This window comes from Halichoeres trimaculatus, unplaced genomic scaffold, assembly GCF_033239565.1.
Source record: "Halichoeres trimaculatus isolate MK-OKI-2021-1 unplaced genomic scaffold, fHalTri1.1 fHalTri1_scaffold_20, whole genome shotgun sequence".
NCBI classification, from domain to species: Eukaryota; Metazoa; Chordata; class Actinopteri; order Labriformes; family Labridae; genus Halichoeres; species Halichoeres trimaculatus.
Genome location: NW_027437198.1, coordinates 19501048 through 19529011, shown reverse-complemented (window position 1 = coordinate 19529011; position 27964 = coordinate 19501048). Strand labels below are relative to the sequence as shown.

Below are 27964 nucleotides of genomic sequence, written 5' to 3'. Positions count from 1 at the left end.
GTGACAGGGGGGCATTATGTGCGCCTTATGTCACTACTGGGTGTCTTGAAGCTGCAACCAGAGCTTGCAAGTCAGACGGCACACTACCAACATGCGTGACGGTCACATCTGGTGAGATACATGACCACCGCAAGTCCTGCTTGGAACCACTGGCACTAACTTGGAGCTGTGAAAACTTTATAACCCTTCACTGAAGATTCAGATTTCCGTATAGGTACCCAGGATCTCTGTGTTTGCTCGACAGCTGGAGAGCTCTAGACGGGGACAGTATGTGTATTTGTGTGTCTCCCAGTTGGAGGATGAGCCCAGTGCAGACGGAGAGAGGCAGCGTGGCAAGCTTGTTCAGCTGTGCGAGGGCTCCGAGGGTTAAATCCTGCCGAGGCTCTGTCACACACACACTGCGGCCGTGGGCTCTTCCTCTAACACACACAATGGGGCTGAGATGTCTGGGGTCGGGGCTGGGGCCACAGGCTCTTGGTTCTCACACTCTGAACCAGTGCTTCGTCCCCGCCTGGGACTCGGACTCAGTCCCCGTCTCTGTGCTCCGAGTGGCTGCCCGCTCCCCTGCTCAGCTTCCATCATTCTCTCTTCAGGAACCATCAGCAGATCCTTTCTGGAAACATGAAGATCCATGGAGGTATTTGATGTCATGCAGGACTTGTAAAGATTTGCAGAATAGCGGCGTGTCTCTCAATTTGTGTGTATTATAGAAGCTGAGAAGAAATTTCTTTTCTCATGTTGACTTTTATTTCGGTAGCCATGTATCTTCTGTTTGGCTGCTTTTCTTCTTAACAATCATTCTTCCTCTTTGCAAACTTGTTCTTTCTTTTTAGTTCATCTATTTATAATATCATCCAGACTTATCTATTGTTTCTTTCATGTTTATCTTTTTTTTTCTTTTTTTCAACTATGTCAGCCTCTTTTAGTAATCTGATGTCTTTCTTCCCGTTTCCAGTCCAGCTGCTGAAATCATCAGACCTCGGCCGACACAGTCTACTCTATCTAAAGGAGATCGGACATGGCTGGTTTGGCAAGGTAAAAACTTCCTTTTTTGTCCTTGGATCCACCTGTACATCAAGAGATGCTATCATCTATAATGTTTTTACTTGCTTTTACCCTTGAAACTGCACCAGTTGTTACAGTACTAACTGTACTCCAGTGTGAATTCTACTTCAAGGAATGCGAGGGTAATGTGATGATGATCTCATTCTTGCGAAGATAATCTTTGGCACTTGTTTCATGGTGCTGATTTCATGGGAGATGAGTTTAAATTACAGTCACAGCAACTTCCTCATAGTTTACATCTTACTATAGGCTGCTGTTGAGACTCCCAGATCTTCATCATCTCACTCCTCTTCCATTTATCCATCTTTAGGATCCAGGATTAAGCGTGGAGTAGTGTACAAAAAAGGGTCTCAGTTTGACCCTGCTTGTTTTGTTTGTCTCAAATTTTGGTCTACAGTTTGCTTTAATTGTTTGCTTATTCTTGTGTGTACTTTCCAGGTTCTGCTGGGTGAAGTCAATGCAGGCCTCAGCACCACCCAGGTGGTGGTTAAGGAGCTGAAGGCCAGTGCCAGTGTCCAGGATCAGATGCAGTTCTTGGAGGAGGTGCAGCCTTACCGGTAAGTTTATTGAAGCATCAGCAAAACCTTATTAAAATCATGAAAAACAAAAACATTGACTGTTTGGATTGTATGAATAATGGTCATTTGTCTCTGCCAGAACCCTCCAGCACCCTGCCCTTCTGCAATGCCTGGCACAATGCTCAGAGGTCACTCCTTATCTGCTGGTCATGGAGTTCTGTCCTCTGGTGGGAAACACTCTCATAAACCTCATTATTGTCCCTCTCTGTGTTCATTAATGTTTTGTTTATTCATAGATCAGGTCGGATCACCTCATTTCCTCTCTCCTCTCAGGGCGATCTGAAGAGCTACCTGCGCAGCTGTCGGCTGGCTGACTCCGAGACTCCTGACCCGTTGATCCTCCAGAGAATGGCGTGTGACATTGCCTCGGGGCTTCTGCAACTCCACAAATACAACTTTATTCACAGGTACTGAACTCTGGTCTGCTCAGCTCTGTTCAACTTCATCTATACTAACAGCCTAACAGGGAGAAATCTTCTGGAATGTGTTGAGCACCCCCTGCTGGTCACTTCCTGCAACAACATCCTGGTGCTGCCTGAGTAGTTGTCGCAAACTCCAGCATCAGTGATTTTGTTGCTGGGGGCGAGCCCTTCCTGCTCTGTCTAAGCCATGTGGTTGTTGCCATGGCAAATGGGCTTCCTGTTGTGGAGGAGGTGAGATAATAGGAAGTTCCGTCCAGTTCTTGTGTTTACAAGGTTTCACATTTTGCAGGTATAACTTTCTGGGGATGCTTTAAGTATTGCTGTGGAATAAGCTGACTGCATTTAGACATGGTTATGTACAAAGGGCCATTCTTAAAGATGCTGATAGCCAAGTTCAATATGATTATGATGATGCAAGGACAGGGATGTTATAGCTCTAAAAGCTGCATGTAACGTATGCACTAGTATTGTTTATATCAGCAGTATGTTGAATGGTCTGAGGTTAGAACACCTTTAGGGAAAGTATCCTATTGGATCATTGTATAAACTAGAATCAAGTGACTGTGAGGCTACTGCTAGTGTGACTGAATCAAGTGACTGTGAGGCTTGGTCAAGTTTGTATGACAGTGACTCTGCATCATTGTTATTTCAAATGTTTGGCTTATCTAATATCCCACTTTTATCTATTTGTTATTTCCTCTTCAATTAGTTTTAATTTCAGAGATGGATAAAGAAGAAGAAGGAGAAGAATGCAATTTTTTAATGTGATCACTATTTTAATTCAACTGTATAGAAGCTATTCTGTGACTTTGCACTGTCTCTGTACAAGGTCATTTATTCATGCTTTATAGCCCCAACCTTATTGTAATAGTATCGATTTTAATATTCAATGTGAATGCTAATGCACAACGTTTCCTATTCTCAACTCGCTTATCTCTGTGTTTTAGTTGTCTGCTATGCATAAATAGGAAATGTACATGATATTGTTCTTCTTACCTTTAAACTCACCTTATTCTAGTATTGTCATATTTCTATGTTACAATAGCCCACTGTGGCATCAATAAAGTGTAATTTATCTTACCTGATGTTAATTAACATTAAAATGTTCTGGCTTTGACAGAAAACTGCATTTCCCAAGAGGTTTTGTTTGAGAAGTACTTCCAGGGCTTTTAAAAATCCATCAGTAATAGAAGTGGGTTTTTTAATCTCACTTTGACTGTTTCTTTTGGCAGTGACCTGGCTTTGCGAAACTGCCTGTTAACGTCAGAAATGTCTGTGAAAATCGGAGACTACGGCCTTTCCCACAGCCGGTACAAGGTTAGATTGTCGTGACAATTCCAGTGTTTGTTGGCTGCTTTTAGCCTCAAGTCTTGTCATTATTCTAACATGATGTCTTTTTTATATCTTTCTTTCTCCAAAGGATGATTATTATATAACACAAGACCAGATTTGGGTGCCCTTGCGCTGGATTGCACCTGAGCTCATAGATGAGGTCCACGGAAACCTACTGGTTGTTGACCAGACTAAATCAAGCAACATATGGTGAGAGGCTTTTTTTTAAACTTGTTTAGAGGTTAATGTTAACTACTACTAAACTAACAGACAGATGACACCATCTCTCTAATAACACTTTCAGAATATGGCACAAAGATACAGGGATACATAACTCTGATTTCTTTGCCTGCTCCAGGTCTTTGGGGGTGACTATGTGGGAGCTGTTTGAGCTGGGAAACCAGCCGTACAGACACTACTCTGACAGACAGGTGCTGACATACGCTGTGAAGGAACAGCAGCTCAAACTACCAAAACCTCAGCTCCAATTCCCCCTGGCTGAGCGCTGGTGAGACAGAGTTGCACACCCACACACTTAGGCAGACTGTATACGCTCAAACACATGCACATGCACAAGCTGGCACTCAGAATGACTGTTATGTATTTTGACACTACGAAAGATACATTCTTGACATTTCTGAGCCTTCAGGCCTTGCAGAGCAGTTGGTTCCCACACATCACTGTGTACTGTTTTTAAAACCAGATTCTGCACATGATGGTGCAGCAGCACACGCCAGCTATATTTCTCTTTGCTAGCAGGGGCAGATGATCAATACGTCCCCCTTTTCTTTATGATCCCCCTGGCATCAACCAGGGCTGAATCACCTCATTCATCTTCGACTGGGAATTCAGCCAAATGCTGTATATATTTATTTATTTTTCAAAATTGTTCCTCGCTAAATTAAACACTCTTGGTAACAACAACAAGGAGCCACACACACACATACACAAACACAGACACAGACACACAAAGGGGGAAATGAAGAATACGCTACGTCAGCATGTGCACCACACCTCTTTCATCCACTCTATAGGTCTGGCTGGTGACAAGAACAAGAACTAGGTGTTGTTTAAAGTGCTGACTTGGAGAATTCATTAATGCTGTCGTGTTTTTGGTTTGTAGCCAATTCTTTAGGGTTTTCTTCTTCCTCTTTTTGTTCAAAGCACAGCACTATAAGCTTTATATAAGCCTATGAGAGTTCATTGATACTCAGATGTTAAAAGAATAAAACATTTCTCCCTTTTCACATGTATCTCATGTGTCTAATTCTTCACCAGGTATGAGGTAATGCAGTTCTGCTGGCTGCAACCTGAGCTAAGACCCAGCAGTGAGGAAGTACACCTTCTTGTTACGTACTTGTGTGCCAAAGGCTCCAGTGAGGCTGAGGAAGACTTCGAACAACGCTGGAATGCCTTGAGACCCAACCTGCTGGGGAGCACCTCACACACAGCTACATCCACAGCCTTAGTCCTGACCCCTACTGATGCCTCAGCCGATCGACCCAGTGCAGACCAAACCCAGGCAGTGGAGCTGGCCTCCTCTGCCTCCTCCTCCTTCCCCCTCCTGGAGCACTTCTCTGATAGCTTTCACTCTGACACAGGGGACGACCTTCTGACTGTCACAGAGACCAGTCATGGCCTAAACTTTGAGTACAAGTGGGAGCAGGCTAGATCTGAGCAGCCTTACTGCTCCTCCTCCACCAGTGGGCCTCTTGGCCAAGGGAACCCTTATTATCAGGATATTTACTATTCAAGTAAAGGAAGCATCTCTGGAGGCTGCAAGTCAGGCAGCCTCACCTCAGGCAGATCCCCGTCTTACTATGAACCTGAACACCCAGGTGTTGTCCCAGTGTTGAGTGCCCACAGCCCCTCAGTGAGTAGCGAGTACTACATCCGCATAGAAGAACCAGTTGAGTGTAACATAAACCTAGATGACAGTGTAGTGGATTACAGTCCAGGACTGGAGGCCAGCAGCAGTAGGTTGTCCTCCAACAGTCGCACTGGCTCATCCATGGCACAGCCCAGTTCTTACTGGTCAACTGCGGACAACACAAAACCTCCTGCGTATGACTCTGATTCAAGCCCCACTGTCCACATAACCATGGAGCCACTGCTGAGACATACATCCAGCACCAGTCCTGTAAAGCTAAGCCACTCCATAAACTACTTTTCATCCAATCAGGATGACATGGTCTACTGTGAGCAGTCATCAGCAAACAAAACACGTCGGAAATCCTGTTCATCTGAACAGGGTTCACCACAAGAGTCCAGATCAAACCTCCTCCATCCTGCCAGTCTTCTAGAAAACCAGAGGAGTTTATCACAGGCAGTTAGCAGCCCCAGCTTAGGGTTCTGTGACCCCTACCTTGAAGCTAGCTCATGTCGTAGCGTGGAAAACGAAAGCTGTCATAATATGATGGGACCGCTCAGAAAGACAGTGCCCATTGTCAACCATATTAGTGTTGATGTAGAAACAGACGATGGCCTGTTGGTGGGCCGACACAGAGGCGAAGACATTGAGGATGACCTTTATTCTGAAGAGGAGGCAACTAACTGGACCTCAAACCATTCTGCAAACAATAACAGCCTCAGTTTTGACAGCAGGCAAACTGTCAGTGGGCATGACAGCTACCTGGACCTCCAATATATGAACACAGAGTTATGGTCTTTAACTAAGGCCACTACCAGAACCTTCCAAAGCTCCCGGTCTGGTGGTATTTTGGAGAATGAAGAGGGAAACTCTGGTTGTAATGCTGCTACAAAGACTGCTGAATTGGGTTCATACATTCACTTATGTCACAAAGAGAGGGAGGAATGTGCCACTCAGATGGGAAGGAACACAACTGCAGGGAATACAAGAAGTGTTGATTCTTTTTCAAGTTCAAGTGTCAATGCCAGAGGTACAGAGGCTGGCAAAATAGAAGGGAATTATGAAAAACAATTGCTGTCAAGTGCAGATAGACTGTATTCTGAGCCTAAGATGATACCTGAGTCAAGCTTTAAAAAGTCTCCATCTTCATTCAAGGAGCCTCAAAGTGGTCAAACAGGAGCTCCGTTAGTCAAGCAGAGAGGTCAGATGTGGGAAGATGTTTCAACAGGAATCTCTGTTGGTCTGGGAGACAAAAGACTAAGCTATTCAGAGACATCAGAAAGCAGCAAAGCATTGGACAGTGGTCTGGGGGTCAGGAAGTCCAGCATCAGCCTGGCTGAGCTTGGGGACTACAGTGAGGATGATGATGATGACATCACAGATATAACGTCAGGGATTTTTGCTGACTTCAACTTGGATTATGTTGAAGTAGATGAGGATGAACTGAGCCCATTAAAGAATCTTAAAGGAACACCTGACTCTGTTGATACCCTTAACTTGTCCTCTTCTATGGCTAGCCCCTGCGATCAGGCCTTCAGCCCTGATCCCTTCAATACTCCCATCCTCCCCAAATCCCTGGACAGTGGCTACGACACCGAGAACAATGAATCGCCAGAGTTCATTTTTAAAGAGCTTGGCGATTCCCTGGGGAGTGAGAGGAGCCCAATGCTTGGTGGAGAACCTGAACTAGTGCTTCAGATGGGTTTAGGCCAAGCGGTCTGCACTTCCTCAGGCATCTCAGAGCTACAGTTAAAGGGCCTAATTGATAAGAACCCATACCGGGATTCAGCCTATTTCTCTGACTATGATGCTGAAAATGAGAAAAGCCCTCACGATGAAAGTGATAGGTACTACTCAGGCCCAACTGACCGGGCTGAGAAAATGAGTTCTGTTGGAGATGACCATTTCTTTCAGAGGCAATTTAACAATGAGGAAAATTTGATAAATTTAAGACATATCAAAAACTCTGTTCCGGTGAATCTCTCAGAGGTAGACTCTAGTTCACCCAATCCCCTTGCCACCCCAGGGCTGTCCATGCTGTCACCATTCCCCCCAGAGATGGGCGGTTGCCTGACCAAGGAGTCAGCCCCTGCGGATGAGGATTTTGGGTTGGAGCACTCTGGAGAAGAGCCCACCTCGGATCTCAGCTCCTCCATTGGGCCTGAAGCTTCTTCTGCCGTCCAAGAGGCCTCTGGAAACCATGAGGAGGGTAACAGGAAGGAGGAAGATGGTTCTCCTGTCCTATCTTTGCATTCTGACTCCACCATAACTGACTGTAAAGAAAATGATGGCTCTACAGAGGAGGAGGAGCTACCTGAATTCAATCACGTCAAAGAAGAGACGGAGGTCAGAGTAGAGGGTGTGAGGATAAATGAGGAAGACTTTGAGGACATAGATGCAGAGGAATGTGACTCACAGGATAGTTTGTGTGAGGAATCTAATGGTGCTGCTGAGCTTTCCACCTCTTCGTCATTGTTGGAGCTGTGCGGGGAAGATGTGAGAGCTCCGCTAGAGGAGGCAGAGGATGAAGATGACTCAGAAGACAGTGAATCTGATGAAGAGTTGAGGACCTACAACATCCAAGATGAGGACAGTGAAGAAAGTGATGAAGACTTTTCTGTAGTGCCAGTGGTTGTTAGCGATTGCAGCAGGGCAAAACACCTCCGCAGCCTTCTTAAGATGCCAACCCTGCTCAGCAAGTCTTTCTGTGAAGAGCTGGAGAGGAAGAAAAAAGCTGTGTCCTTTTTTGATGATGTCACAGTTTTTCTCTTTGACCAGGTAAGACAATGTGACCAGTAAAAGTTTTCTTTCTACATTTCATGAGGCCTGGAAGGGTAATTATGACAACATTTGTCTTCCAGGAAAGTCCCACAGGAGAACTGGCGGACTACTCATTCTCCACAGGAACAGAAGCCACTGGAGATGAAGTCTCAGAGGAGAAAAACTTTGACCAGCTACAACCTGACCCTGAGGTTGAGGCTCAATCCTCAGATACCTCCTGTGTTTCTGAAGAAGCAGAAGGGAACAACTCAGGAGAGGGTTAGTCTGACATTAAATGCTAAGAGACTAAAAGATTTTTTTTTTTTTTTTTTTACATTATTCATCAGAGTACTGTCTGTGCATTTTCAGGAGAATGTGACGAATGGGAGGATGAACTATCACCTAAAACCTCACCTGACACCATCCCAGAGCCTGAGTCCTCACCATCACCCACCTCCAACAGTCCCGAGACTCCTAAACCCACAGCTGTAGCACTCAACAGATTTATAGTCTCACGGTTCTCTATCACACACGTCACCGACCCCCACACGGGCTCAGCTGCAGGTCTGTAGGAACTATCTTTTTATACTAAGTTTGAAGTGGAACATTATGTTAAATCAGCTAATTTTAAAAAAATGTGATCCCAAATTCAAAATAGTACAATATATATTTCAGTCAAACTGAGTAGATTGCTTTTCATCTTCTAAAAAATAAGACAAGAAATCAGCAACCTTTCACACTGCTGTTAGTTAGTTAACTAGCTAACTAGCTGTTGAACAGAGATTTTTTTCCCCTGAAGTCAAATCAAATTTCTTCTTTTTTAACAATGTCCCCATGGAGCAGTAGTTGTAATTCACTGCCTAGACTGAGCTGATGATTAAAATGAGTTAACAGCCAAATTGAGCTGTGGACTTGGCACAAAAGCTACTGTTAGCTTATTAGCCAAGTTGCTGCTAAGTGTTACTCTGCACCTTAGCTTGCAAAACAGACAAATGTTTTCAAGAGAAAAGAGCAGAAGTACTGTCAGTTTGTTAAACGGACAGCTCAGTACCTGGTCAGTTATAGCATGTAGATTTAGATGCTAAAGTGTACGCTAATAGTATTTATCTACAATGTATGCTAAAAAACAGAGTGTGCCTGAAGTTTGTGGACTTGGACACAGCCAAAATGTGAAAATGTGAAAAAGGATGACTAAATGGTATACCAATTGGAGGAAGGGTTAGGTTCTTTATCAGATGGTGCCTGCAATATTTTCTTCAAAGGTAGGGTCAGCAGGAAATTCTGTTACTTTTTAGTAAACACAAATTTAAACTGGGCTCCTCCTTCTTGGCTCAGTGCCAGCAGCAGCGCACACCCACAGCCTCCGACTGAACCTATATGAACAGACTCATGAGCCCAGCAACCACCTGCTGCATCGCATTTCTACGTAGGAGAGACTTCAGAGCCATACACCTGACTTGGCATGTTAGCACAAGCTAATCAATCTCTGTGCTACGTACACTATCATAGCCGCTCAGGTTAGCTTCTTCCACTGCTAATCGACATGCAAAGTCACTTTCCCACTGTGATTGGCTGATTAACCATGCTTACTCTCCACCTAGAAATGTTCTGATACAATCAAAACATCAACAGGCTAAGGAGAGGGTTTGAGGCAGACACAAGCACTGTTGCTCATGTATAGAGGCCCAAAAGTGAACAGGATTAATCCTGTAAAAGTTGACACTTGTTTTAAGAAAATCTTGCAGACCCTACCTTTGATAACATACCAATGCTGAAATGTGCATTGGAGCTATTTCCTCTATTTTTGAAGTTTATATGTCTACTCATTGTGTATCTCCAACAGGGAACAGTGAAGATGGTCCTAAAGACTGAGCTCATCCCAGCCCTGACTGGAGAAGGAAGAATCCCTTCTCAACCAAGAGAAGAATTATGATTATTACTCTATCTAGATGTTTTACAGAATTTTATTTTTGTCAGTGTTTTGGGGCATCTGACCCCGGTGACCCTTTATGAGACAGTGCCTCATAATGTAGTGTAAGACCCTCAATAATTTGCACATTTCTTGTTTTTATTTTTAAATGAAGAGCAACAGCTGCTGGTATGGCAACTTGGTGTGTGAGGAACTGTGATCACATGGTTTGCAAAGAAAGAAGTATATTGTTCAACAAAGGGAATATGACAATAACTTATTTGCTAAATGCAACATGAAGTTACATCGGTGACCTCACAGGTGAATTTATTTGTGACGTTTAAGAATTTAAAGGATACTAAAAATAGGCTTCATAGCTGCTTCTCTCATGCTGCCTTGGTCCATCTGCTTGCCATAGATCTGGCGTTTTAAAGGACTGTTACATTGTTGGAGAATGTCAGAGAACAATGCTTGATGATTATTGTATAAGACACAGGTCTCAAAATTGATAATGTGACTATTCAACAACTGTAAGTGGTGGTAGTGTTCGAAGAAGGAGGTGCTTTAATTTGTTGTATTTTATCCTAAATCTGAGTCTAATCCAAATGCTATAGATTGTGGGTCTCTGGAGTCAGTGTGCTGTGTTATTGGAAACATGACAGCGAATCAAAGTACAACCAATCATGTATTTTCACCTCTAACTCTGGTTAATGATGACCTATGAAACATCTCTTCAGCTACCATATATATCTGAAGCACTTTGTATAGCCAAGCTGGATCTTTGTTTGTAGAAGTCATGGCTTTGTTGCTCTACATCTCCCCATCCTGGAATGAAATATCCAAACATGTGAAAGTCCCTATTTGTGTCCACAGTGCCAGCTACAAATTCACTTTACTTTGTGCCATGTGAGCTTTATTTTTTGTTTTTAAAAAACATTTCATCAGCAATAGAATGACACCAAAGGGACGGAGAGGTGTTTCATCACAGTCCAGGAGTGTTACGTCGATATGCCAGTCGTAAATGTTGAATGTCGGTATCATTTTATGAATCTTTTCTACGTCTATGTATTGTTCACATTCTCACACATAATGTATTCTATTACATTTGTGCTGGATGCTCGGGTATGTACAAAAAAAAAGACATGACATATCTCACATATTGTATGAATGTTTTATCAACATGTAGCAGGTAGCTTGACTTGAATTACTACTGCTGTATGGACAGCTCCCTCCCCCTCTCTAAGCTTCTGTAGCTCAAAGTGCCAATTCTGTTTCCTGTCTCACTTAACCTTCCATGTTCTCGCAAGCTGAGGACACGTTGGGAATATTTTTGTACCGTTTGAAAAGATGCAATCCAAGATGACAGTCTTTCAAATTTGCCCGAGATGTTTCAAAGCCTTTTGGCTTAAAAGTGACAGACATGTTTGGAGACGGTGAGGTGGGCTGTTCTGTGCACTGGTAGTAACAACATTGCTGTTTCCATGTCTCCTTCACTCATTGCTATTGTACTATCCCAAACAAATAAATCCAAATACTTTGTTTTTCTCCCTTTTTGTGTCTGTGATGTTAACGGCATGGTAAATTTTCCACAAAACATGAAAACATGAAAATATGACACATAAAAAGATGACATTTGTGCCCATTTAGATTTATTTCGGACAAGATAATTTATAAGCACTTTCTGTACAGAACAGATATAATACACACAGTGACAAAAGTGAGAAATGGATGATGAAAGCTATATAAAAGTTTTTAAAAAAGCGCTTTGAATCATGCTGCTCTGATGAGCTGTTTCATAAAATCCTGATCGAATCACTCAGTAAAAAGGACTCACCCTTGGAAAATCTGCTTCTTCATGATGTAGTTGCAGGAAGAATTTCTTTTTAACTCATTCACACAAACAGACATGTAATTTCTCTCTTGTTCTGTGTCACTTCCACTGTAGATTAGCCTCCTATGCTCTTTTACCCAGGTGAGTGTAAAACATTGAGCATGAATGATCAAAAACCATAATACTGTACATTATATGATAAGCTACACCTCCCTCGAAGCTACTTTACATATAAAAAGACCCATTATTTGTGCGCTTTACTTTATCTCATGGCTATCTGGCAGCTTAGGTATTACTGAAATTAAAAGAGACAGAAAGTTTCAGGATATTAATATACCTGCAGCGGTATTTGAAATTGCACTGGATTGAAGCTTGTAGAGCAAAATTAAGAACAATAAATCAAAAAAAAGAAAAGAAAAGGTTTTAAATTTACAAATGAAGACAATAAAAAGGGATGTAATCCTCTTTCCAGAATAAAAAAATACAAGTGAGACTGTTATGCATACACCCTTAAGTTGCTTTACAGTTGATTGCATCAGCACGGCATGAAACAAATGATTTAAAAAAAAACAAAAAGAAAGAAAAAAAAAATCAAAGGCACAGTTCCCACATTGAAAATATGGGTTCACTGTATCACAAACTACGAAATATATAGTTTTCACTTAGCAAAAGCAGAATTATTGTTTTATTCTAGCTATGTGCAGCAGTTTCCTATTTGATTCGACATCATTCATGATGCACTGAAAACTCTTACCCACCAGCTTCAATACACCCCCAAACCCCCACCTACGCAACTAAATGCAGAGTGTTCCTTCACTGCTTATTAATGTCCATAATCCTTGTATGAAATTTACAGTGTTTGAAGAACATAGAAGAGATCCCAAAGTAGGAGTGCAGATAAATGATAATGTGACAGCACCACTAGTAGAAACCTATTAGCCAAACCTTATACACTACTGGTGCAATCTATGAACTAATAAAATCTGCCGTCGTGTTTGAATGCTCAAGCCGGGGCATTCTGAGTTTGTGAAAGCATTTTCAAAACATCATAAAGGTCGACCAGAAATTCTCAGAATGGATTTCCATGGCAAAGAAACTAGTGGTGTAACATATTCCTTGAGGTGATCTCCACCCCTCCCCTCTCAGTCACACATCTGGGCCCTTGTGTGGTAGCATATAACTCAGACCTGCTAATGTTAAATTTTTCTTTCTCCATTCAAAAATAAAAAAGGGCCCATCAGTGGACAAAACGCAGGAAAAGCAGGCTGCTAGTAGAAGATGGGTGCAGATCGGTCGTCATTGTACGCGGACCTGAGGTAGACCTCCAAGGAACGGTCACTGTGGGGAGAGGAGGGGTGAGACAGGGAACAGTGACAGTTAGGATGAAGACTTGAGGAAACTTAGAGAGCTACTGGCCAACTATTACCACACCCAAAGAAAGCCCCATCCTTCCTACAGCTTGTTACAATAAGAAGAGCAAAAAGTTGCAGTATCTATTGTGAGTTTTGGCAAGCATGTTTTGAGAAAACTTATGTATGGAGAAAAAAACAGCTTGCAGTAGGCATGCATGCAGGGTTAGTGTCTCTTCTGTGTGAAAATATGGTACACAGGTTATTCTTTTACAACCCACGGCCCTGCTAGAGTGACAGATCTGCATCCTGCCACGTCCACATAGGCCGAAGGACAGAAAAGAAGCAGTGATCCCCAGCGCCTTACTGCAGCCAAACAGCCAATGAGAGCAGAGAGAACCAGGCAGTAATAAAGAGGGAGAAAAGTGATTGGTTGGCTGAGTGGCAATGGAGGCTGGTGACTTACGGAGGTCCTGTTTCCTCAGAACCGAGACAATTCTGGACCCAAACTGGAAGGTAAAGAGAACCTTTGGGTTTGAATGGCTCATCTCTCAGATCATGCATGGGTCACACTTTGTAAACAACACTGCTGGTTAGTCTGGTGCAAGATGAACATACTGTAGGTTGATAATAAAAACAGCTGTAACCGAGATGAGGGATGGGAAACACTTCATGCTCAACATGCTAAGACTGTATGCTCTTTTTTCAGCTGCTCAAATACACACGGAAATGTGTCTTCAGTGCACCCTAGTGGATGTTTCTTTTGCTGCTAATGCAATGCAATCATCTTGATATCATCCAAGAACAACCCAAACATCAGCCAAAAGAACACTGAACAAAATAAAAAAGAAAAGACAAGCAGGAAGGCACTGTCTGCAAAATCTGTGTATGCATACTGTACATAAAAAACACACACACTCACAGCTTCCTCTTTCACATCGACACAGATCAGCACAGATGCTCAGGGTGTTAAGGAAAGGGGGAAGGGAAGGGAGGAACGAAACGGCATGCCTGGACCACAGCTGTGGTTTGAAATGATTCATGAAGGGAGTTTAATTAAATTTATATGTCACAGTTTGGTGTCATAACCTTGACAAAAAGGAAGTCCAACAAAACTGAAAACTGCAGTTGTCACGGATAGAACAGAGTTGGTGTCAGACCAGACTGTTTATTAATATATAGAGATATGTTTTATTCAGAATACCGTTGTAAAAAGTCACCATACATTCAGGGTCAATTTCAGTATCACATTGTTCTGGTTTCCCTCCACAGCATGCATAAGATAAACACTTCAGCGAATCAGTAGTTTCTCTTTGTTTCTGCAAATATTTTTTCTTTCTTTTTTTTTTTACATGGACAGTAATTGTTTCTGAAAAGAAAAAAAGACCAAAAAACTACATAGCCACTCAGGGAATACAATCATAAATAACACTGAGAGCTGCAAAAGCCGGGGGTTTTCTTTTTAACCTCAAAGTAATGAACAGCTGTCATTGAGGAAACTCAACAGATGATAAAAAGACCTCTTCAAACTCAGTTCAACTTCAGACAAAAACACCAAACTGAAGTTTATCAACGTGAGGCATTTTATTTGAACCCAGAATTTTTGGCAGTTAGTTCAGCCTTGGATGGGCGACAAAGTCTGCAGCTGGCGGTGGAAAGTTTCATTGGAAATTTAGATGAAAACATGTTTTCATGGTGATCATAATACAGTGCAATTTGGTCGACTGACGAAAACAATTCATATATAAAGTCATATATACTGTATATATCCATGAAGCTTTTTTTTTAAGTCTGCTTCATCGCACACAAAGTATGTGTTAGATAGAAAAAAAAAACAAAAAGAAAGAAGCAAAGTAAGGCAAATATGACACAAACCTTTTGGACGGTAAAATAAAGTCTAGCACTGACACAAGGAAGCACAGCGCCACCTATAGGATCTCTCAGAACAGAAACATTGTAATCTGCTGCACAGCCTTGTTTGAAGAGCTTTTTTTTAGGACGTATGTGGTGGGTGGGAACTTGATAATAGTGTGCCCCACATGTGCTTGAAAAAGGCCATTCAGCCAGTGGCTCGAGTACAACGACACTGAAGTCTTTTGGCACTTGTACAGTACATGAACATGTCCTTTAGTTTGACAAAATGACAAAACCATGTACATGCATGAAAGACAAGCAGTAGCATAGGCAGTCTCTTGACAGATCAGTCCGTGATGTCGGACTGTGATCAGAGAATGAGTATTCAGAGTCCATAGCGCTGCATGCCGAGCAGGTAGGCCCCGCTCAGGCTCTCTCGCTCAACGCAATCCTCCACCCACCAACCGCTACTGTCCACACCGACACCACCAGCAGCAGCACCCAGGATTGGACGGATTGGAAGGAGGAAAGGAGGGACCCGGGGAGGAAGAGAGGACAGAAAGGAGGGATGAAACTGGCCTCTTCCACTTGGAGAGGGGGTGTGTGGAGGGCAGAGGAGGAGAGGTGGAGATAAGTGGACAGGAGAAGGAGGCTAAGAGGAGGGAAAGATGGGGTAGGTAGGTAGGTAGGTAGGAAGAGGCCCCTGTGCTATCCGGAGCTGTCTGTGTCTGTCTGTATGTCTGTTCTCACACAGTCGAAATCAATTTGCCATCAGGACTGTCACTGTGGAACAAAGAGAGAAGGAAGCTTGCCAGGTCGGACACACTCAGAGAGAAATGGAGAAAAGACAAGACAGGCACGAGAAGGCAGGGTGGAGTTTAGGAGACGAGTAGGTGGGGTCTGAATCTGTCGCCCCACCTACAGCTTCATCTCCAAACACACCTGCCGTGATCAGGAAGATTAGACTTCCAATTCCCTCATCAACACATTTTTTTAAACAACAAACACATTCTGGTTGGATATTACCGCCCACACTTAAAGGATATTCCTCCTTCATTTAAAACAGTTACTGTTGATGAGAAAATCAAGTCATCTCCTCAGCTGGAGGGACGTAATGTTACATTAGTCTGTTGAGGGTGAGTACACCCTGCAGGACAAAGTCGTCTTAAAATACTGATACAGAAAAACAACACATTCAGAGCAGACAAGAGTACATAAACAGCTTGACACTGGTGCCCAAAGCCCCAGGCTGACAAGCACTGATGACTGAAATGAAGTCAGCATGATGTCTATTGCACAACACGCACTTCAACACACACACACACACACACACACTCAAGGCCACTTTATTCCTCTCACCCAGACACACACATTTATATACAGTTAAAGGAGGATGTACTTCCTGATTGGACCAGCATCATTCCTAACCTAACCCTCACACAGCCCTGGTGAGTCAGCAAGGACTTGATGAGATTACAGAGAAAATATACGGGGCCAAGAGCACTCTGACAATACACTGAGACACTCGACTGAATTTATTTATTTAAAGAGCCATAAAAAAGGATAAATAAAAAAAAGTAAAGTAAGCAAGAGCAAAGAGGAAGGACAAAGAAGAGACAGTCAAAATAAGCAAAGAAAAGATGATCAAAAAACTAGTAAAGGAGGAGAATGTATCTACTAGTTAACTCTAAGATGTAGTTTTAATCCTTTATAAACCAACTTAATAAAAAATAAGAAGCTCTGATTTTGTGGATTTGTTCTGCTAAGTCCAACCAATTTGAGTCAAAGTCTTAACTAAAAAAACAATGTCCTGGATTGGGACTGTCAGCTTCTTACTGTTATTATGACTGATCTTTTAGAGGCTTGAAACATTAATACAGATATGTCAAACAATAGAATATACTAATCACCTTGTCTGAATGTTGGAGGTAAAATTTTGTTTTAAAAATTTTTGCAGTGCTGTGATCTATCTCAGTGTTCTTTTATAATATGACATTGCAAAAGCACAGCGTACAACATAAACTGATCGACAATTTTTTTTTCACACACACCGTTTTCTGCTAGTTAAAGCTCCTGTGAGGAATTATTTGGTTTGTTTTGGAATTTTCTGTAAACAAACAACACACCCCAAATCTAGTAAGATGCCTGACATCCCCCCCTGCAGGAGCAGATACTGTTGTTCAACAGCAAATCTGATCCCGAAAGTTGTTTGAAATGTGGGAAAAATGGCTGTTTTTTATCATTTTAGTCCTGTTTTTTTTAGAGGTAATTTTGAGATGTTAAAAATACTTCCACTCTCATGAGTGGAAAAACACACCCCTCACTAGAGCTTTAATCAATCCTTGTGCATTTTAGCTTAGTTAGCTTGGCTTAAGGCAGCCTATAGTTACATAATTCTCAGGTTTTTGCAAGATAACACTTTACTTTAGAAGTCTGCAAATTTTATCACACCTAGGTAATAATAAGACAAAGTTTTTTCTTATTTCTTTAAAACTAGCACATAACTTCTTTAAAATTAAGACATAACTTATTTAAAATATGCCACACTTTATTGGTGCAAGTCACGATTGGTAGGTTACTGTTTTTTCCAGTTTCTTTGAAATTTACTCCAAATTGCAAGGTAACAAGGTGACGATTGGAAAATAATTTATTTGAAATCAAATCACAACCCACCACAAAATGTTTTGAGAAGTATCCCAACGTTTTTGCTATTTCCAGAGAAGCAGGTGATAAATAGCTGCTTAGTTCTTGAATACAGAGGTTAGGTTCATTGTTTCCTCTGAAAATTAGCTTTTAAATGTTAAGTGAATAATTCAATTTCCCAATAAGCAGTTGATTGTTAGCTATTTGTTATTTAATTACACCAAGTCCTATAGTACCGAGTTTGTTGATATGCATAATTGAGATCACATGCTAAATGATAAACCCTTTATGATTAGCCCTATAATGTTCTACATGATATAACTGAAGGCTTCAGATGAGATATTTACCAAGAGTGGGGTAGTAAATTGGCCTCTACCTGATTGTGATAGACATTTCAAGTACGGGCACACTGCAAAACAGAATCTGGCCAGAAGTTAAGTGCTAGTTTTCACCAACTTCTCATGAATTTTTGGGGGTAGTTTCAAAGAAATAAGAAAAAACTTTGTCTAGTTATTACCTAAATGTGATGAAATTTGCAGACCTCTAAAGTAAAGTTATACAGATAATTCTACCAGATGAAAAGGATCTGTTGCTGGTTTCACCTTTTCTGTCCATTAAATACCAGAAAAGAGTAAAAATTTACCTTAAATAAACAAGGTCTTCTTTTTTCTCCTCAGATACTCAAAATAAACTAGCTTACAAAGTGTTTGAACCACATTATTTGACACCCTTTAGGTGTCTTATTGTCTTATTATTACAGTATGTTGTAATTCAGGTGGTGTTATATTACTTAGTTAGTTATTACTTTCAGGCTCTTTGAGTTAGAAAACGTATGATGGAGCAGCAGCTGTCAAAGCAATGTTAACTTAAAAGATAGGACAAAAAAGGCGCTTACCTTGTGGCGAAGCGGCCGTCATAATCCTCAATAGCAGGCTGAAATGAAAATTTTTAGTTGTTTTTTAAACTTTGTGTCAACATGCCTGTGAATGAAGTACCTGCAATATCTGCACACAAACACAAGGTGGCAGCAGAAATTGTGAAAAAGCCTCCTGTTCAGACATTGCAGGATTACTCATATCAAATTACATAACACAAGGCTAAACCAGATGGAGACTACAAATTAATTTGCCATGTGTCTCATACATGTAAACCACACATGTAGCCTACCTGTGTGCCAAAGCCTGCCATGCTGTAGGGCCGTGGGCGGGTCTGTGCAAGGCTCTGTGCCAGCAGTCGGGCAGTCAGTCCGTAGTCAGGTGTGGGCAGTGATGCATCACTTTCCAATAAGTTTCCTGTGCTGCTACTTTTCCCATGGTTCAGGCTGGGAAGGTGAGAAAACAAGTCTCAGACTTTAGGCTCACCGAGTTCAAAGAGGTAATGCCAAAAAACATGCTACATACTTCACTTTGAGCTTCTCACTGTCGCTCTCAGGCAGCACACGAGTGTAGGAGAAAGGGAACCAGCCACGCCTGGGACAGCGACAGATTTTGTTTAATTATGATGGAGAATATGTCTCTATTCTAACAGTGCAGATTCAGGCAAAACTGAATTAGTGAACATATCACTCACATCTTGTTCTTCTCATTCTCTCCATAGTGCCAGCCGTCCCGGGCTTCAGGCACTAGCAAGGTGATGACATCTCCCTCAGAGAAGCTGAGCAGAGTGCCGTTGTCACCTGCAGCATGGGAGAAGATAGCCTGGACACGAGCACGTCCATTCTTTTCCAGGCCTGCTGCCATGGAACTAGACCTGGGCAGGGTCCGTGTCTCACCTGGGGAGTTTGCAAAACGCAGACCATCATCAGTGATGTGCATTATCCATGCATGGCACATTTAGAACTTTTAACAGCCAGGCACATGCTGCAAATTTAGCAATTCTTAAATGTGCTTTTGTTTAGCACCAGCTCCTGAAACACCTTAAAATAAAATGATGTGAGTGGGGTTGACATGCAATCAAATATTCTGCTTGTTATTTTCCTGCTGCAGCTACAGCTATAGCTGCTCATTAAATCCAAGCCGTTTTGGGATAACTCACCCACAGGGTTCTTGTTTTTGGCGGGGGCAGGCCTGCGCACAGGGAGGGTGTTGGAGTAGACATCGCTGACCTGTCTCTGGGGCTGGGCCTGGGGAGGGCCCTGTGCCTGGGTCTGAGGGGATGAAGGCCTGACTTGGGACACGGACATGGTTCCTCCATCTGTCCAATATTCCTCCCCATGGACGCCTGTTGTCCCATTGACCATGGACATACCATCAGGGCCCATCAGCCTCTGGAATACACAAGCAGATGTAAATAAGGCTAAGCCTAAGCAAAACTATGACAGCGGTTACTTTGGGACAACCTGAGGGAAAGAGTGGATGCCTTAGGTTACATCTGCTGCATTACTAAGAATGAATTCACATAAAAATCACACATTTATTGGCTGCTGCAGAAAATTAGACAGACTCTAGAAGGCACAATAATTTCAGTATTAAGTTTAAAATGACACTGGTCTCATTAACATCTTTATGGTGGGCTAAGGGTGGATAAGTAGGCATTAGAGCACTGTGAGTAATTACCTCCGCCAAGGAGGTTGTGTTTTTGGTTTTTGGGGGAGCTTGTCTGTTTGTCTGTGAACAACATAACTCAAAAAGTTGCAAACGGATCTTCATGAAATGTTCAAAATGGGATAAGGAAGAAGTGTTTAAGTGATCATTGTCTCAATCCAGGATTTTTTTTAAATTCTTAATTAAGGATTCTTTATCATTGCGAGATAGGGCCGTTTTCACCAAATCTGTATATAATTCCACGATAAATAGTGGTATTGCTTTGCAAAACAATACAAGACAAAGTCACAATAATTTCTGACAGATTTTAAAGTATGATCCAGATCCTGGCAATATTCTGGATACTAAGATCTGGAATATGAAATATGTACTGGGTCACCATAATTTTCAACAAGTAAACATTTCTTTGACCGTTGGTGATCTAAGTCAGGGGTCTTCAATGTTTTTCAGACGAACTACCACTTCAATAGTGGAGGGATGGAGCAGGGACAGGGACCCCAACTACCTATCTATCTATCTATCTATCTATCTATCTATCTATCTATCTATCTATCTATCTATCTATCTATCTATCTATCTATCTATCTATCTATCTATCTATCTATCTATCTATCTATCTATCTATCTATCTTCTAAGATTTGAAATATTTGTTTATATTTGTGAGGTACGATGAGTGGCCTTACCCCTGTATAACCTTGTCATAACCTTGTCTATATACCTTGTCAGCTGATACCATTGCCATTGTCAACACTGTCAGTCAATTGCATGACATTCAAGTGTACAAGCCATTCAAATGGTCTTTTCTTATTTTAAACATAAGCATTTCTAGCTGAAAGGTAACACTTTGGCCTCCATGTATCCATCACCGAGTGTTCACAGACATTAGCATGAGAAAAAATAGAATATTTGTAAACAAAAATGTGAAAATAGGACAAATTTGCCTAATTGACTAAAAATGTCGCAGACCCCTTGCATCACCTCCGTGGAGCCCCTAGGGGCCATGGAACCCCTGTCTAAGTGATCTATCTTTGTTCATCATAATCATCAGTCAAAAAACTCCAGATTAATTTTCTTGTAACCTTTTTGTCATTGCGTTAATGCTACATGGTTTATTACAAGGTCAATTTTTTGGGTCTGAGTTTTTTAACATTTGTGTCTCATTCAAAGAATCCAGCCTAAGTTGTCCTAAAAAGCTAGAGTAGAGTAACTTTTCCTGCCCTCTGTTCTATTTTCAGATGGCTATTTTACTTCATCTGAAACACTGGATCCCTGCTGCAAATTTCAATATGATCACAACATGCATCACAACACTGCAATTTTGGGTTTGGCACCTGCAGTTTAAACACAGACAGTTTCAAAAACTGACAACAGTACCTCTCGTCATCATGTATCGAAATCTCTCTACTCTTTACTGGCATTGCTGTTTATCTAAAATGGTGCATTTCCAGCTGAGAGATTAAGGTTGAAAGGAAAATGGTCATTATTTGAGGTTTTGTTTGACTTTAGTATATCAAATAACACACAAAACATTATGTTACAGTGTTCATCTTCCACTTATTTTCTGAACTTACCGCTGGATGTCCAAGACCACTGCCCATGAAAACAGCCAGCTCTGGGGGCACAGGGAGAGGCTGAGCCCCTGGGATGGGGTCTGAGATGACCAGGTTTGATTTGGAGGTATGCAGGGGGCTTGTGCCACCGAGGGCGGCAGAGCCCATCTGCTGGGCCAGCAGCATGGCCCTCTCTGGCAGCTTGTTAGGGTCTGAGCAGGCTTGTTGCCACATTGGAATCTTCTGGGTCAGGAGATCTTTACCCTGGAGGGAGGAAGAAAAGATAAGAAACAAACAAAAAGAGATGGTAATAACCAGAACTGGCACCCTGAGGTCTCAGCCAATGCAACAACAGGCAGTTTACATCTGTCTATATGTTTTTTTTTTCCTCAGAATAACAGTTTTACTGTGGATGAAAACATTATATAAAATGATTAAACAAAACCAAAGCATATTGATACCTACATTTATCTTGAAGAATAAGAGTTGCACCAGAAAATTGTCTCTCAATTAAAAGGGGCTGCGAGGACTATCCGAAAAGCTAGTGTTTTTACAGTATCGTTATGAGTGTTTTAAAGTAAATGAACGGAAACTGGATCTTTTTTTAAAACTTCTTTCTTTGTTCAAGACAAATTTATACAAGATCAATCTGATTCTGGACAACCTGACAGGGGAACTGAGAAATCACCTATTTTGAAGCTGATAATCTCATTTAAAATTGTAGATTACAGGCATCTAGAAGTGAGACTTCTTCGAGATCACTATGAAAGTCCTCACAGGGACTCTAGGAGTCAGTTTCTGTTAGTTTCAGATATTTCTTGTCAGCGGTCTGGATGAGGCTTGGTCACATTAAAAGGACAAAAAGAGGAAAGAGCATCTTTCTCAAAATGACATGAAACTCTGACCTTTACAATAAAAAAACATCACTTTATCATTTCCTCTTATATCACTGAAAACCAAACTGAAAAGTCAGTGATACAGAGAGCTGAGAGATGTGTATCTCACAGTTATCTCAGAACTTTCATTCCGTCTTTCTTCTAATGACGTTATAACCTCTGGGTTTTCTTCAGGGCCTGCAGAGTTCCCAGCAGTAAGCATAAAAGACTTTTCTCAAAGAGCACAGTTTTTGTGCTTTGCTTTTGTTCTCAGCCTGATAAACAACATAGGAAGAGGAATTCAGTTGGAATTGTAAAACAGTGTCAAAGAGTGGAGCATCAGCTGCACTTGCACAGAGGCATCTGTTCGGAAACATTAACTGAAGCTAAATCATCTTCAGATGACTGCTGATGGGTTTGTATTATGGACGACTGTCTATTTTTCTGGCTAATGCTGGCTGAAAGGCAGGTGGATGATACTACTCGTACTACAGGTGAAAAACAGAACACTTCAAAAACAAAATCCAGCCCCACGCCTCCTGATTCTGCCCTCATTTACAGAACCTGTTAATTAGGGTCATGCAGCAGAAACGCGACCAAAAAAAAGCTAAGTGATAAGCATCTCCTTTTCTGCATCTTCTAATTCTTCCCTTTTTTTCTTCATAAACAGCTTTTACCAGAGTTTTTTCTTCACTGTGTGTTCTTGACCTCCGTCCTTTGGGCAGATATGATAATGTGCTGCGTGGGTGAGGCTGTACAACGGACAGATATACAACCAGACTGCCCACTTGAGCATCTCACAGCCTGTGGATATGACTGTTCTTTCTGCATCTATGTAAACACAGTTTAACAAACACACATTTTACATATGTGTTTAACCACACATGTAAAACCTCACACACCTGCACACACATGCAAAACGCAGATGGTATTGCCCGTTTCTATGTGTTTATTTGGAGCTCGGCCATCTTTCTTTCTCATCATACATACACACAGTGATTTTGCACATAGACAAGGAACCCTATGGGAGAGGGTTCTTCAGTTTGCTGAGAGTGGAGTCATCCCACGCACTCACACCCCCATCCTGATTAATGACTGGACTCTGTGTTGAAAGGGGAAGCTGGAAAACAGTGCATACCTGTGCAGAAACACATGCACAGCTCCTGTCCTCACCCTGTCACTTCTTTAGTAGTAATCCCGAGAGACTGATGTACTCTATTACCTTAGAATATCTAATGAAGAAGCATGCATTAGCAACTAACATGATATGTAAACAAAGCCACTCATTAAATGAAGTGAATCCTGGATCTTAATTCATTAAGTATCATGCAGGAAAACCTCTTTCTTTGCTTCAAACATCAACAGCAAAGTGAAAATAACAGGCAGGTATTATGAAATCCTCTTGTGGCTGTTGTAAATAATACAGCTCAGAAACAGCCTGCCCCATTCTTCACTGTGAGCTCTGATTTAAACCCATCTCCCTCAACATCCACAGTTTGCTGCCTTTTCCTATAAACTTCTCTCATGATGACACGGAGAAGCAGAGAGGTATTGTTCTACATAAGAAGCCGGCTGGACGCTCGAAGGTGCAATGATGGATTACAGTTTCAGACACGCCTGTCAGCTGGGCATCATCCACAGTCTTAATGAATTTTTAAACTGAAGAGGCCCCTATGAGCGGTCAAAGCTAATGTGACTTTGAATTATATATCTCCCAGTATTCTCTCTTTAACGAAACAACGGTGTGTTACAGCTAGTGCCAGATACAACAAATATGAGAGATGAGTTGTGGTTGGCTGAAATCAGGACAATAAGGCAAAGAGAAAAGTTATCTTTCATCCTAACAATAAGTGAACATGTGGCTTTTTATACACACTGAACCATCTGATTCACTGAGAAACATGATAAAGCCAAAACAGAAAGCTTCGCCCCTGATAACAAGTACTTGATGTCGTAGCCAATTATCCTGACGAGAAACTCCAGTCTGCCACTATCAAAGCTTTACTCCCTCAATCAGTTCAGAGCGACTAAGTGAAGCCCTCAATTTGAACTTTTATAATTGCATTCAAAGGAGCAGTGTGTCATATTTAGATGCATTAGGCAGAATGGAGTATAGAATTTGGAAGGAGGCTGTCTTCATATTAATTTATAATCATCTGCATATATTAATCTCTGTTTCACAGCTTTTATTTCTGCTAAGGAGCACAGAGTAGACCACCATCTTGCACTGCCATATTTCTGTGGAACAAAATCACATATAACAAACATGTTTATGAATGAAGTAGGGGCAACTAGAATTTTAGGGTTTGGAAGACAAGAGAGAACAATTGCTTTGAGTAAAATTATTTGTTTTGACAATTTTTTGATGGTTAAAACTTAAAAAATGGAGGCACAGATGGCCTTGCTATCTGAGTCTTGCCCTACAAGTAGGGATGAGTACCTTTCACTTGTGAAAAGATATGGTACCAGGAATTTGTTATCTGTACTCCAAGGTGCCAATTTTCGGTACTTTTGTGTGTTTATCTGGTAATGAAAACATACAAAAGAATAAAACACTTTTTTTATATAATAAAATCTCAAAGATTTTCAATTTAACATATTTATTTCTCCATACATAAACTTGCAATGCTGTTTTCATGTCCAGCATTTCTATATCATTCCCCTGGCTCACCCTGTTACTACTATGTACTGTCCTCTCCTCTCCCAATAAAGCCCCCAAATAATTCAAAAATTAGTTAAATAAACAAATAAATAAAATAAGATTAGATAAAATCAAATCAAATAAAATATCAACAGAAAGAAAAGAAAAAGGGTCCTACTAAGCATTATGTCCTGGAAGCCCTCCATCACCTCATCGACAAGAAGCGTAAAGGAGCATCTTTTTTCTAGAATCTGACTGACCATTATCTAACCATTATGTTACATTTTCATTATTACATGGCCACCGTTGTCCTTTGAAGTCAGGCTGGAAAGCTCAAGTGTCATTAAGGTTTCATACTCAGCTTAAGGATCACATGTGTGTAGGGAATCTGACAAACTGCCTCTCCAGCAACCAAAAGAAGAGGGAAATGTACTAAGATATAAGGGTTTGGTGTAAATGAATAAAAAGCAAAATAATACAGCTTATAAAAACGTGTTAGCTAGCTTTACACATCTACTGGCATTACCATCCAGCTTCTTTCTTCATGACACTTTGATATTCCTTAACAAAAACTAAAAGATTCAGACTCAGCTAGTTAGATTAGTCTGTTAACAGTAATGTTAGCAAGGAAAAGCTGGCTCCTAACATAAGTCACTGAACCAGAGCTGTCAGTAGTTTGCTAATAAGTTACACAAAAATGCCAAAAAAAAGCCCAATGACTTCAGCTTTTTCCCGTTTCTACTCATCCTCCTTTCTTAATGTTACCCTGGAGGCACTGTGAAGAGGTTCTGACTGATTATGAAACGGTGTCACTCCTATATCGATGTCTCCTCATGACCTAGATAGTAAAATGTGATTATCAGTGACAAGATAGGGTAGGCTTTCCTCATTCTGACTTTTTGTACCTGCCTTCAGTGGAGGATTTTCTGCAGAAAAGCTGAGTCAATATTTGGCACTGACACTGAAGTGTCTTTGTTTAGAACTTTGCTGGTAAAGTTTGGCAGTGAGTGGTAACAGTTAGAAAGCAGGAGGAGGGTTGTCTTCTTCTTATCTATTTATTTTTTTCTGTTGGATAATGTAACAGAATGTTTTGTACTCATGCCTGGGAATGGATTTAAGAAGTGCACGTTTTCTGTTTAAGTATTGTATCAGATGGAGAAACTGAGCCACGTAAAAGAACAAAATGTAGCTATGACGACTATCAAATCTTTCTGATACGTGGCAATACATCCTGACCAGGGGTGCACCGATCCCAATTTTCTGGCCGATCACCTATCTTTAAAAAGCCTGGCCTCCCAATACCGATTTGGGCTGATGCTGATTTTTATTTCTTATTTTGTATAACTGACAGCATATACCTTCAATGTTCCAATCTTATTTTATTGGAAATAATTGAACTGTACCGAAGAAACAAAAAAATCTTTATGTTTTAACTAAAACAACCAATAAAGTGTTCTGAGCTTTAGGTTTCAGGGCAAAAAGCAACAATAGCTGGCTGTCAGACCTGTAATATCCCAGCGGTATACAAGATCAGCTTTATATGTAAGAATGGGCCGATCAACCAATCTCTGATACCCGATCCTCCAAAATTAAGGAAATCAGCATAGATCGATCGGTCGGCCGATAGATCGGTGCATGTCTAATCCCTACTTTATGAGGTATGCAGATTTAAACTCTGTGCATATTTTGACAAGTGGACAAATCAGGTACGCCTGGTCATGATTTGGAAGCTAACTCTGATTTAACAAAGTTTTATTGATTTTAATTTACATCTACCAGTTAGAAAGCTGCAGATAAAGATATTACTCCATCACAGAAAATAAGATTAGCATTTGCTTTCACAACAAATGCACACTTAGGCAAGAGCCATAGCTTTATAATTGTGGAGAATGGTGCTTATGGGAAATGCAGTCTGAAAAACATCACTGATTTCATCAGACTCAACATATTGTGGAAGTTCCTCATACATTGTCTTTTGGATTTTCACCACAACTTCCTAAATGGCAGCTCAGCTATAGAACTAAGGTCAAGTGATGCTTAAGCTTACCTTGCCATGGTAGGCACTGCTGTTCTTGGCCACAGCACACTGGCGGTCCACCAGGAAGCAGTACCTGCGGCGCTCCTCAGACAAGGCTGTCTTGTAACCCTCGGCAATGAAGGTGTCCAGCTCGGTCTGCTTACTGCTGATGGTCTCCACAAACTGTTGGAAAGGGTGGATAAATTTAACTGACTGAGCAAAATTGTATGTAGTATTGTCCAAAAACAGCCCCCTCTTCACATTTGAACAAAGTGATATCATATTTCTAGAATTACTACTAACTGACTTGTTCATTTTAAAATGAAAATGAGGGGCAGAAATTGGGAAGCATGTGACTTTGGCGCTGTCACTTTGTCGTAGCATGAGAACTCTAAAATGGGAAATGTCAGCAGGACATGCTCCCACAGAGTTCCCTGATGACACACTTGCACACAGTGGGTCAGTAACAGTAGTAGGAAGCTGCAGGGAATCTTATTTCAAGAGGAAGTGGCATTTAGGTTACATGATGAGTGTGTACACACATAAATTTGTAATCTCAGCAAAGATTTCATGCCAGCTGTTACAAGTTTGGCGTTCTGTACTACTGGAGAGAGTTGATAGTGTATTATAATGGTTTGGCTGACACAGAAGAGTGTATTATATCTACTTTTGATGATTTAATTTTAACTCCCACAAAGCCTTTTTTAAGGCTGATCAGAAAAAA

At 41.3% G+C, this 27964-nt stretch overlaps 2 protein-coding genes across 8 annotated transcripts in view; one reads left to right on the top strand and one right to left on the bottom strand.

Annotated features, from left to right (window-relative positions):
- The window catches only part of aatka (apoptosis-associated tyrosine kinase a), a 46349-nt gene extending 34869 nt beyond the window's left edge, over positions 1-11480 (top strand). Inside the window, exons 1-12 of one of the 2 annotated variants that reach the window (XM_074697359.1) lie at positions 9-637; positions 956-1035; positions 1504-1622; positions 1723-1810; positions 1917-2050; positions 3298-3382; positions 3486-3607; positions 3756-3905; positions 4676-8045; positions 8129-8306; positions 8397-8591; positions 9871-11480. In XM_074697359.1, coding sequence (XP_074553460.1) covers positions 622-637; positions 956-1035; positions 1504-1622; positions 1723-1810; positions 1917-2050; positions 3298-3382; positions 3486-3607; positions 3756-3905; positions 4676-8045; positions 8129-8306; positions 8397-8591; positions 9871-9899 — 4566 coding nt within the window. In that variant the 5' untranslated portion in view covers positions 9-621 and the 3' untranslated portion in view covers positions 9900-11480. Of the gene's footprint in view, positions 1-8; positions 638-955; positions 1036-1503; positions 1623-1722; positions 1811-1916; positions 2051-3297; positions 3383-3485; positions 3608-3755; positions 3906-4675; positions 8046-8128; positions 8307-8396; positions 8592-9870 lie in introns of those variants that run through there. The other variant, XM_074697358.1, reaches the window with a different exon arrangement.
- An 86-nt stretch (positions 11481-11566) lies between these two features.
- The window catches only part of LOC141810053 (BAR/IMD domain-containing adapter protein 2-like), a 78337-nt gene continuing 61939 nt past the window's right edge, over positions 11567-27964 (bottom strand). The window contains exons 7-15 of one of the 6 annotated variants that reach the window (XM_074697366.1): positions 27271-27423; positions 21729-21971; positions 19648-19879; positions 19183-19384; positions 19014-19082; positions 18781-18934; positions 18509-18546; positions 13583-13625; positions 11567-13105 (exon numbers count right to left, since the gene is read on the bottom strand). In XM_074697366.1, the coding sequence (XP_074553467.1) occupies positions 13598-13625; positions 18509-18546; positions 18781-18934; positions 19014-19082; positions 19183-19384; positions 19648-19879; positions 21729-21971; positions 27271-27423 (1119 nt within the window). In that variant the 3' untranslated portion in view covers positions 11567-13105; positions 13583-13597. Of the gene's footprint in view, positions 13106-13582; positions 13626-14283; positions 15754-18508; positions 18547-18780; positions 18935-19013; positions 19083-19182; positions 19385-19647; positions 19880-21728; positions 21972-27270; positions 27424-27964 lie in introns of those variants that run through there. The other 5 variants (XM_074697363.1, XM_074697364.1, XM_074697365.1 and 2 more) reach the window with 5 other exon arrangements.